Source organism: Oncorhynchus nerka, linkage group LG13, assembly GCF_034236695.1.
Source record: "Oncorhynchus nerka isolate Pitt River linkage group LG13, Oner_Uvic_2.0, whole genome shotgun sequence".
NCBI lineage: Eukaryota > Metazoa > Chordata > Actinopteri > Salmoniformes > Salmonidae > Oncorhynchus > Oncorhynchus nerka.
In genome coordinates, this window is record NC_088408.1 from 5,893,040 (window position 1) to 5,905,935 (window position 12,896).

At 43.1% G+C, this 12,896-nt stretch overlaps 1 protein-coding gene across 3 annotated transcripts in view; it reads right to left on the reverse strand.

Annotated features, from left to right (window-relative positions):
• The window catches only part of snx17 (sorting nexin 17), a 103,108-nt gene that overhangs the window by 36,246 nt on the left and 53,966 nt on the right, over positions 1–12,896 (reverse strand). For all 3 annotated transcript variants that reach the window (XR_010465519.1, XM_065026143.1, XM_065026144.1), the window contains exons 9-10: positions 4,940–5,009; positions 2,982–3,074 (exon numbers count right to left, since the gene is read on the reverse strand). Coding sequence is in view for 2 of the 3 variants with exons in the window: in XM_065026143.1 (XP_064882215.1) it covers positions 2,982–3,074; positions 4,940–5,009 (163 nt within the window). In the remaining variant the exon portion in view is untranslated. The remainder of the gene's footprint in view (positions 1–2,981; positions 3,075–4,939; positions 5,010–12,896) is intronic.

Below are 12,896 nucleotides of genomic sequence, written 5' to 3' on the forward strand. Positions count from 1 at the left end.
ATGAACTAGCAGAATGAACTGGAGAGACAGGCAGAAAGACATGAACTAGAGAGACAGGCAGGAAGACATGAACTAGCAGAATGAACTGGAGAGACAGGCAGAAAGACATGAACTAGAGAGACAGGCAGAAAGACATGAACTAGCAGAATGAAATGGAGAGACAGGCAGAAAGACATGAACTAGAGAGACAGGCAGGAAGACATGAACTAGAGAGACAGGTAGAAAGACATGAACTAGCAGAATGAACTGGAGAGACAGGCAGAAAGACATGAACTAGCAGAATGAACTGGAGAGACAGGCAGAAAGACATGAACTAGCAGAATGAACTGGAGAGACAGGCAGAAAGACATGAACTAGCAGAATGAACTGGAGAGACAGGCAGAAAGACATGAACTAGAGAGACAGGCAGAAAGACATGAACTAGCAGAATGAACTGGAGAGACAGGCAGGAAGACATGAACTAGAGAGACAGGCAGAAAGACACGAACTAGCAGAATGAACTGGAGAGACAGGCAGAAAGACATGAACTAGCAGAATGAACTGGAGAGACAGGCAGAAAGACATGAACTAGCAGAAACAGACAGAAAGACATGAACGAGCAGAATGAACTGGAGAGACAGGCAGAAAGACATGAACTAGCAGAATGAACTAGAGAGACAGGCAGGAAGACACAAACTAGCAGAATGAACTGGAGAGACAGGCAGTAAGACATGAACTAGAGAGACAGGCAGAAAGACATGAACTAGCAGAATGAACTGGAGAGACAGGCAGAAAGACATGAACTAGCAGAATGAACTGGAGAGACAGGCAGGAAGACATGAACTAGAGAGACAGGCAGAAAGACACGAACTAGCAGAATGAACTGGAGAGACAGGCAGAAAGACATGAACTAGCAGAATGAACTGGAGAGACAGGCAAGAAGACATGAACTAGAGAGACAGGCAGAAAGACACGAACTAGCAGAATGAACTGGAGAGACAGGCAGAAAGACATGAACTAGCAGAATGCACTGGAGAGACAGGCAGAAAGACATGAACTAGCAGAAACAGACAGAAAGACATGAACTAGCAGAATGAACTGGAGAGACAGGCAGAAAGACAGGAACTAGCAGAATGAACTAGAGAGACAGGCAGGAAGACACAAACTAGCAGAATGAACTGGAGAGACAGGCAGGAAGACATGAACTAGAGAGACAGGCAGAAAGACATGAACTAGCAGAATGAACTGGAGAGACAGGCAGAAAGACACAAACTAGCAGAATGAACTGGAGAGACAGGCAGAAAGACATGAACTAGCAGAATGAACTGGAGAGACAGGCAGGAAGACATGAACTACCAGAATGAACTGGAGAGACAGGCAGGAAGACATGAACTAGAGAGACAGGCAGAAAGACATGAACTAGCAGAATGAACTAGAGAGACAGGCAGGAAGACATGAACTAGAGAGACAGGCAGAAAGACATGAACTAGCAGAATGAACTAGAGAGACAGGCAGGAAGACACAAACTAGCAGAATGAACTGGAGAGACAGGCAGAAAGACATGAACTAGCAGAATGAACTGGAGAGACAGGCAGGAAGACATGAACTAGAGAGACAGGCAGAAAGACATGAACTAGCAGAATGAACTAGAGAGACAGGCAGAAAGACATGAACTAGCAGAATGAACTAGAGAGACAGGCAGAAAGACATGAACTAGCAGAATGAACTAGAGAGACAGGCAGGAAGACATGAACTAGAGAGACAGGCAGAAAGACATGAACTAGCAGAATGAACTGGAGAGACAGGCAGAAAGACACGAACTAGCAGAATGAACTGGAGAGACAGGCAGAAAGACATGAACTAGCAGAATGAACTGGAGAAACAGGCAGGAAGACACAAACTAGCAGAATGAACTAGAGAGACAGGCAGGAAGACATGAACTAGAGACAGGCAGAAAGACATGAACTAGCAGAATGAACTAAAGAGACAGGCAGGAAGACACAAACTAGCAGAATGAACTGGAGAGACAGGCAGAAAGACATGAACTAGAGAGACAGGCAGAAAGACATGAACTAGCAGAATGAACAGGCAGGCAAAGACATTGGCTAGAGAGACAGGCAGAAAGACATGAACTAGCAGAATGAACTAGATTTTAAGGCAGGAAGACATGAACTTCCTAAAGGCAGGAAGACATTGAGATAAAAAGGCAGGAAGACATGAACTAGAGAGACAGGCAGAAAGACATTGGCTACACCACTGGCCACAACCTTCTACAATAGCTTCATTTTTAATCCAAAATGTCTTCCTAAAGGGAGTATTGGAGATAAAAATCGGTTAACTACTAAATTGTGCGACTACCTACAAAGTTACTATGTAGTTGATTGGAAGCCATTGCTCCACTTTATAACTAATACACAGGAGATTTTGCCCCCAACCCATTCAACTTCTTCTTCTTCTATAATACTGTCACTCTGCACCAGCTTGGTAGAAGAAGAAGAGGGATATAGTTCTAGGAGACAGCCTTGGTAGAAGAAGAAGAAGAAGAGGGATATAGTTCTAGGAGACAGTCTTGGTAGAAGAAGAAGAGGGATATAGTTCTAGGAGACAGTCTTGGTAGAAGAAGAAGAAGAGGGATATAGTTCTAGGAGACAGTCTTGGTAGAAGAAGAAGAAGAGGGATATAGTTCTAGGAGACAGCCTTGGTAGAAGAAGAAGAAGAAGGATATAGTTCTAGGAGACAGTCTTGGTAGAAGAAGAAGAAGAGGGATATAGTTCTAGGAGACAGCCTTGGTAGAAGAAGAAGAAGAAGGATATAGTTCTAGGAGACAGTCTTGGTAGAAGAAGAAGAGGGATATAGTTCTAGGAGACAGTCTTGGTAGAAGAAGAAGAGGGATATAGTTCTAGGAGACAGTCTTGGTAGAAGAAGAAGAGGGATATAGTTCTAGGAGACAGTCTTGGTAGAAGAAGAAGAGGGATATAGTTCTAGGAGACAGTCTTGCTTACTTCTTTCTTGGATCCTTTCTCCTGCAGTGATTTCAGCTGTCGGTGCTGGTCCTTGTTAACGAGGATCCAGCCTCTATCTATGTCCGACACCGTCTAGGGAGAGAGACGAGGATCATCTTTCTGCCCCAAACCCTCCTCATAGAGGCTTCAGATACCAACTGTTCCTCAGTTTAAGTCAAACATGAACTATTCCAATGTTGAATTCAACACCAAAACACACACATTTGGCAGCTGCATACACACATATACAAGTCAATGACACACACATTGCAGACAATGGTAAACAGACAATTCTCTCTTTCCCCAAAAAATATTGCATCCTTTGGCCCATAACATTAGCTAAGCCCCCCACACAGAGCCAAGACAGCAGCCAGATCAGATGAACCATCTCTGAAATGCTTTAGAAACACCCCCATTTTGTTGATGTATCTGGGTAGGGGGTGTTGCTATAGAAACACCTCCATGTTGCTGCTGTATCTGGGTAGGGGGTGTTGCTATAGAAACACCCCCCATGTTTCTGCTGTATCTGGGTAGGGGGTGTTGCTATAGAAACACCCCCCATGTTGCTGCTGTATCTGGGTAGGGGGTGTTGCTATAGAAACACCCCCATGTTGCTGCTGTATCTGGGTAGGTGGTGTTGCTATAGAAACACCCCCATGTTACTGCTGTATCTGGCTAGGGGGTGTTGCTATAGAAACACCCCCATGTTGCTGCTGTATTTGGGTAGGGGGTGTTGCTATAGAAACACATCCATGTTGCTGCTGTATCTGGGTAGGGGGTGTTGCTATAGAAACACCCCCATGTTGCTGCTGTATCTGGGTAGGGGGTGTTGCTATAGAAACACTCCCATGTTGCTGCTGTATCTGGGTAGGGGGTGTTGCTATAGAAACACCCCCATGTTGCTGCTGTATCTGGGTAGGGGGTGTTGCTATAGAAACACCCCCATGTTGCTGCTGTATCTGGGTAGGTGGTGTTGCTATAGAAACACCCCCATGTTGCTGCTGTATCTGGGTAAGGGGTGTTGCTATAGAAAGACCTCCATGTTGCTGCTGTATCTGGGTAGGGGGTGTTGCTATAGAAACACCCCCATGTTGCTGCTGTATCTGGGTAAGGGGTGTTGCTATAGAAAGACATGCCTACTTCCCAAATGGAGCACTATTCCCCATATTGCTCTCATATAGACCAGGGCCCTATTCCCTACATAGTGCACTACTTTAGACCAGAGCCCTATTCCCTATATAGTGCACTACTTTAGACCAGAGCCCTATTCCCTACATAGTGCACTACTTTAGACCAGAGCCCTATTCCCTACATAGTGCACTACTTTAGACCAGAAGCCTATTCCCTACATAGTGCACTACTTTAGACCAGAGCCCTATTCCCTACATAGTGCACTACTTTAGACCAGAAGCCTATTCCCTACATAGTGCACTACTTTTGACAAGAGGCATATGGGCCCTATACAGACAGTAGGGTGCCATTTGGGGCATACCAGTAAGGAAATAGGGCTGGGATGATACTAGTATCACGATACCTGTTAGTATTGTGGAAAGGGAACAAAAACACAAAGCAGATTTAACTTCTTTAGTAAAACAGTCTTAATGTTGGTAAACGAACATCACTATGTTGTCATCCAGAGTCACATGTCGTTATTTTCGAACAGCAGGTTTGTAAACAAAGAGTTGTCTGCTTCGTGTTTTTGCCCTGGAAACCACGGCGATACTGGTATCATCACCATACTGGTATCATCACCATACTGGTATCATCACCATACTGGTATCATCACAGCCCTAAGAGGAGGCAATACAAGGTATACAAGGAGATTAAATCAGAAATCCTAAAACACAAACCTGATCTTTAGACCTACTTGATCATTCAAAATACCCATAAACCCCAAAATGAAGGGGGAAGAAAAGCCAGCAGACAACCGGTATGACCTCTGACCTGCGACCCCTCACCTGAGCGTATAGTAGATTTAGTCCCACTCGGTTGTCCATTACATCACTGTCATACGCCGTGTCCCAGTAACTAGAAGAACAACAAGAGGGAGAGAATACTTGAACCACCAGCAGTCAAGAACTTGAAGCCTGAAAATTCAATAAAAAAAAAAAAACACAATTTACAATGGAAGTTACATTTAAAAAAGCAATCATATTTAATTTCAAGCTTTTAATAAAACGTTAATGTGTTGGAGGGGCTGTTGTATCTTTGTTGGGTATGAAATGTCATGAAGTCTGATCATCGACACCTGCTGGCTTCGTGCCTGGAATGTTTAATCAGCTAAGTGAGTGTACTGACTAAAGGGCTGTGTAGGTAAGTGAGAACACACAGCACAACCACAGAGTCTTCAATCACAGCATTATATGGGACGTGTTCCCCTGAATGCTTTGAAAGCTGATTGTTCTGAGGGTTTAAAATTCACATGTAATGCATGTGTGGTGGATGACCTTGTTCAAATTCATAGAAGCATTGAGTAATATTTTGGGTTCGATTTATTTTGATATTCAATAACAAAATGTTGTTGGACATCTTCGGTCAGTTTAAGGGAAGGAATCTGACTAAGTGTCCATTAAAAATAAAAGCATCTTAGAGAAGATATCATGATATTCTTTGTAAGTCGCTCTGGATAAGAGCGTCTGCTAAATGACTTAAATGTAAATGTATTCTCATGTTAGCCTTATTATCATAGGCTTTTAGGTCCATAAACTGGACTGTTAACATTGCTTACTACGATTGGCTGCAGACAGTAGCCAATGTTCTGTCACTTCCTGAGAAACATTAGAATGGTTTGTGATGACATGCCTCATTATGACATCATAGAATGCAACTAGGTTAAATACTTTCATTAACTCTAGTTTGTCATTATCGACTGGCTAAGCAATCAAGCAATTGTTTTTTTTAAATTTTTTTATTAATAATTTAATACTAATAAGTAGCAGGAGTGATTAAGGTATAGCAAAACAACCACAGGTGCTCTTGGAGGGGAGGTGCTAAGTGGCATAAAAAGGTATTTGTGGCAATAGTTTTTCATTTTCAATAGGTTTAATAGTGTATCAGACTCATTCTATATCACTAGGTTTTATAGTGTATCAGACTCATTCTATATCACTAGGTTTTATAGTGTATCAGACTCATTCTATATCACTCTAGGTTTTATAGTGTATCAGACTCATTCTATACCTCTAGGTTTTATAGTGTATCAGACTCATTCTATACCTCTAGGTTTTATAGTGTATCAGACTCATTCTATATCACTAGGTTTTATAGTGTATCAGACTCATTCTGTATCACTAGGTTTTATAGTGTATCAGACTCATTCTATACCACTAGGTTTAATAGTGTATCAGACTCATTCTATACCACTAGGTTTTATAGTGTATCAGACTCATTCTATACCTCTAGGTTTTATAGTGTATCAGACTCATTCTATATCACTAGGTTTTATAGTGTATCAGACTCATTCTATATCACTAGGTTTTATAGTGTATCAGACTCATTCTATATCACTAGGTTTTATAGTGTATCAGACTCATTCTATATCACTAGGTTTTATAGTGTATCAGACTCATTCTATATCACTAGGTTTTATAGTGTATCAGACTCATTCTATATCACTAGGTTTTATAGTGTATCAGACTCATTCTATATCACTAGGTTTTATAGTGTATCAGACTCATTCTATATCACTAGGTTTTATAGTGTATCAGACTCATTCTATATCAATAGGTTTTATAGTGTATCAGACTCATTCTATACCACTAGGTTTTATAGTGTATCAGACTCATTCTGTATCACTAGGTTTTATAGTGTATCAGACTCATTCTGTATCACTAGGTTTTATAGTGTATCAGACTCATTCTATATCAATAGGTTTTATAGTGTATCAGACTCATTCTATACCACTAGGTTTTATAGTGTATCAGACTCATTCTGTATCACTAGGTTTTATAGTGTATCAGACTCATTCTGTATCACTAGATTTTATAGCGTTGTGTATCAGACTAATCTTTCTTGCCATTTAAAAATAGTGGTTCTGAGCACCTGTGATTAGATGGCTCTCCTCCTGATCTTGGTTCTGATTGGTGGAGGTCTGGCAGCACCCCTACGGAACAGAGGTAGGGGGGAGGAGACTGCTAACCTGGAGCTGATTTCTGACCCTCATCTCGTTAAGGACCACATCAGCCTTTTTGACGATTATGGTGTGAGGCCTGTGTCCCCTCGTCTGCCACCCTACCTCCTCCGAAGCCCTTACATACCTAACCTGGAGGACGAATACTACTAGAACCACACTGACCAGCTGAGGATTTACAGTGAAACTCAACATCTCCACACTCAAGACCTCCAGACTTCTGTAGGACATAGGTCTACTGTATTTTGACTGGTATGCCTTAAAAACAGCGCTGGTTGTGGAGTAGAAAATAAAGGTGCAGAAAACTAACACACGTGACAGCGTGTTATTCCATTTGCTGAATACAATTAACTCACTCCGTCAAGTGTGGACACACCTACTCATTCAAGAGTTTATTTTTTATTTTTTTTAAACTAATTTCTACACGGTAGAATAATAGTGAGGACATCAAAAACTATGAAATAACACATATGGAATCAAGTTGTAAGATTTAAACGAATCTAAATATATTTTAGATTCTTCAAAGTAGCCACCCTTTGTCCTGATGACAACTCACACATAATATACATTTATACTGACACTACACACCTACACTACACACTGCTGCTACTCTGGTTATCTTATATCCTGTTGCCTAGTCACCTTACCACTATACATATCTACCTCCATCACTCCCCCTATACATATCTACCTCCATCACTCCCCCTATACATATCTACCTCCATCACTCCCCCTATACATATCTACCTCCATCACTCCCCCTATACATATCTACCTCCATCACTCCCCCTATACATATCTACCTCCATCACTCCCCCTATACATATCTACCTCCATCACTCCCCATATACATATCTACTACCTCCATCACTCCCACTATACATATCTACCTCCATCACTCCCACTATACATATCTACCTCCATCACTCCCCATCACTCCCCCTATACATATCTACCTCCATCACTCCCCCTATACATATCTACCTCCATCACTCCCCCCCCTATACATATCTACCTCCATCACTCCCCCTATACATATCTACTACCTCCATCACTCCCCTATACATATCTACCTCCATCACTCCCCCTATACATATCTACCTCCATCACTCCCCCTATACATATCTACCTCCATCACTCCCCCTACACATATCTACCTCCATCACTCCCCCTATACATATCTACCTCCATCCTTCCCCCTATACATATCTACCTCCATCCTTCCCCCCTATACATATCTACCTCCATCAATCCCCCTATACATATCTACCTCCATCACTCCCCCTATACATATCTACCTCCATCACTACCTCCCACTCACTCCCCTATACATATCTACCTCCACACATATCTACCTCCATCACTCCCCCTACACATATCTACCTCCATCACTCCCCCTATACATATCTACCTCCATCACTCCCCCTATACATATCTACCTCCATCACTCCCTCCCCCTATACATATCTACCTCCATCATATCCCCCATATACATATCTACCTCCATCACTCCCCCTATACATATCTACCTCCATCACTCCCCCTATACATATCTACCTCCATCACTCCCCCTATACATATCTACCTCCATCACTCCCCTATACATATCTACCTCCATCACTCCCCCTATACATATCTACCTCCATCACTCCCCCTATACATATCTACATATCTCCATCACTCCCCCTATACATATCTACCTATACATATCTACTACCTCCATCACTCCCCCTATACATATCTACCTCCATCACTCCCCCTATACATATCTACCTCCATCACTCCCCTATACATATCTACCTCCATCACTCCCCCTATACATATCTACCTCCATCACTCCCCCTATACATATCTACCTCCATCACTCCCCCTATACATATCTACCTCCATCACTCCCCCTATACATATCTACCCCATCACTCCCCCCCCCTATACATATCTACCTCCATCACTCCCCCTATACATATCTACCCCATCACTCCCCATATCTATACATACATCTACCTCCATCACTCCCCCTATACATATCTACCCCCATCACTCCCCCTATACATATCTACCTCCATCACTCCCCACTATACATATCTACCTCCATCACTCCCCCTATACATATCTACCTCCATCCTTCCCACTATACATATCTACCTCCATCCTTCCCCCTATACATATCTACCTCCATCACTCCTCCTATACATATCTACCTCCATCACTCCCCCTATACATATCTACCTCCATCACTCCCCCTATACATATCTACCTCCATCACTCCCCCTATACATATCTACCTCCATCACTCCCCCTATACATATCTACCCCATCACTCCCCCTATACATATCTACCTCCATCACTCCCCCTATACTATCCATACCTCATCACTCCCCCTATACATATCTACCTCCATCACTCCCCTACACATATCTACCTCCATCACTCCCCCTATACATATCTACCCCATCACTCCCCCTATACATATCTACCTCCATCCTTCCCCCTATACATATCTACCTCCATCACTCCCCCTATACATATCTACCTCCATCACTCCCCCTATACATATCTACCCCATCACTCCCCCTATACATATCTACCTCCATCACTCCCCCCTATACATATCTACCTCCATCCTTCCCCCTCCATATACATATCTACCTCCATCACTCCCCCTATACATATCTACCTCCATCACTCCCCTCCATCACACATATCTACCTCCATCACTCCTCCCCCTATACATATCTACCTCCATCCTTCCCCCTATACATATCTACCTCCATCCTTCCCCCTATACATATCTACCTCCATCACTCCCCCTATACATATCTACCTCCATCACTCCCCCTATACATATCTACCTCCATCACTCCCCCTATACATATCTACCTCCATCATCTACCTCCCCCTATACATATCTACCTCCATCACTCCCCCTATACATATCTACCCCCATCACTCCAGTATCCCTGTCCCTTCCCCCTATACATATCTACCTCCATCACTCCCCATATACATATCTACCTCCATCACTCCCCCTATACATATCTACCCCCATCACTCCAGTATCCCTGTCCCCTTCCCCCTATACATATCTACCTCCATCACTCCAGTATCCCTGTCCCCTATATATATCTACCTCCATCACTCCCCCTATACATATCTACCTCCATCACTCCAGTATCCCTGTCCCCTTCCCCCTATACATATCTACCTCCATCACTCCCCCTATACATATCTACCTCCATCACTCCAGTATCCCTGTCCCCTATATATATCTACCTCCATCACTCCCCCTATACATATCTACCTCCATCCTTCCCCTATACATATCTACCTCCATCACTCCAGTATCCGTTTACATTGTTAATATGGTACTGAACTGACCCTGTATATAGCTACTGTCCCTGTATATAACTACTGACCCTGTATATAGCTACTGACCCTGTATATAGCTATTGACCCTGTATATAGCTACTGACCCTGTATATATCTACTGACCCTGTATATAGCTACTGACCCTGTATATATCTACTGACCCTGTATATAGCTACTGACCCTGGAACTGACCGTGTATATAGCTACTGACCCTGTATATAGCTACTGACCCTGTATATAGCTACTGACCCTGTATATAGCTAATGACCCTGTATATAGCTACTGACCCTGTATATAGCTACTGACCCTGTATATAGCTACTGACCCTGTATATAACTACTGACCCTGTATATAGCTACTGACCCTGGAACTGACCCTGTATATAGCTACTGACCCTGTATATAGCTACTGCCCCTGTATATAGCTACTGACCCTGGAACTGACCGTGTATATAGCTACTGACCCTGTATATAGCTACTGACCCTGTATATAGCTACTGACCCTGTATATAGCTACTGACCCTGGAACTAACCCTGTATATAGCTACTGACCCTGTATATAGCTACTGACCCTGGAACTGACCCTGTATATAGCTACTGACCCTGTATATAGCTACTGACCCTGGAACTGACCCTGTACATAGCTACTGACCCTGTATATAGCTACTGACCCTGGAACTGACCCTGTACATAGCTACTGACCCTGTATATAGCTACTGACCCTGTACATAGCTACTGACCCTGTATATAGCTACTGACCCTGGAACTGACCCTGTACATAGCTACTGACCCTGTATATAGCTACTGACCCTGTATATAGCTACTGTCCCTGTATAAAGCTACTGGCCCTGGAACTGACCCTGTATATAGCTACTGACCCTGTATATAGCTACTGACCCTGTATATAGCTACTGACCCTGGAACTGACCCTGTATATAGCTACTGACCCTGTATATAGCTACTGACCCTGTATATAGCTACTGACCCTGTATATAGCTACTGACCCTGTATATAGCTAATGACCCTGTATATAGCTAATGACCCTGTATATAGCTACTGACCCTGTATATAACTACTGATCCTGTATATAACTACTGACCCTGGAACTGACCCTGTACATAGCTACTGACCCTGGAACTAACCCTGTATATAGCTACTGACCCTGTATATAGCTACTGACCCTGGAACTAACCCTGTATATAGCTACTGACCCTGTATATAGCTACTGACCCTGTATATAGCTACTGACCCTGGAACTGACCCTGTATATAGCTACTGACCCTGTATATAGCTACTGACCCTGGAACTGACCCTGTACATAGCTACTGACCCTGTATATAGCTACTGACCCTGTATATAGCTACTGACCCTGTATATAGCTACTGACCCTGTATATAGCTACTGACCCTGCATATAGCTACTGACCCTGGAACTGACCCTGTACCTGACCCTGTACATAGCTACTGACCCTGTATATAGCTACTGACCCTGTATATAGCTACTGACCCTGTATATAGCTACTGACCCTGGAACTGACCCTGTATATAGCTACTGACCCTGTAACTGACCCTGTACATAGCTACTGACCCTGTATATAGCTACTGACCCTGTATATAGCTACTGACCCTGGAACTGACCCTGTATATAGCTACTGACCCTGTATATAGCTACTGACCCTGGAACTGACCGTGTATAAAGCTACTGACCCTGTATAAAGCTACTGACCCTGTATATAGCTACTGGCCCTGGAACTGATCCTGTATATAGCTACTGACCCTGTATATAGCTACTGACCCTGTATATAGCTACTGACCCTGGAACTGACCCTGTATATAGCTACTGACCCTGTATATAGCTACTGACCCTGTATATAGCTACTGACCCTGTATATAACTACTGGCCCTGTATATAGCTACTGACCCTGTATATAACTACTGACCCTGTATATAGCTACTGACCCTGTATATAGCTACTGACCCTGTATATAGCTACTGACCCTGTATATAGCTACTGACCCTGTATATAACTACTGACCCTGTATATAGCTACTGACCCTGTATATAGCTAATGACCCTGTATATAACTACTGATCCTGTATATAACTACTGACCCTGGAACTGACCCTGTACATAGCTACTGACCCTGGAACTAACCCTGTATATAGCTACTGACCCTGTATATAGCTACTGACCCTGGAACTAACCCTGTATATAGCTACTGACCCTGTATATAGCTACTGACCCTGTATATAGCTACTGACCCTGGAACTGACCCTGTACATAGCTACTAACCCTGTATATAGCTACTGACCCTGTATATAGCTACTGACCCTGTATATAGCTACTGACCCTGGAACTGACCCTGTACATAGCTACTGACCCTGTATATAGCTACTGACCCTGTATATAGCTACTGAC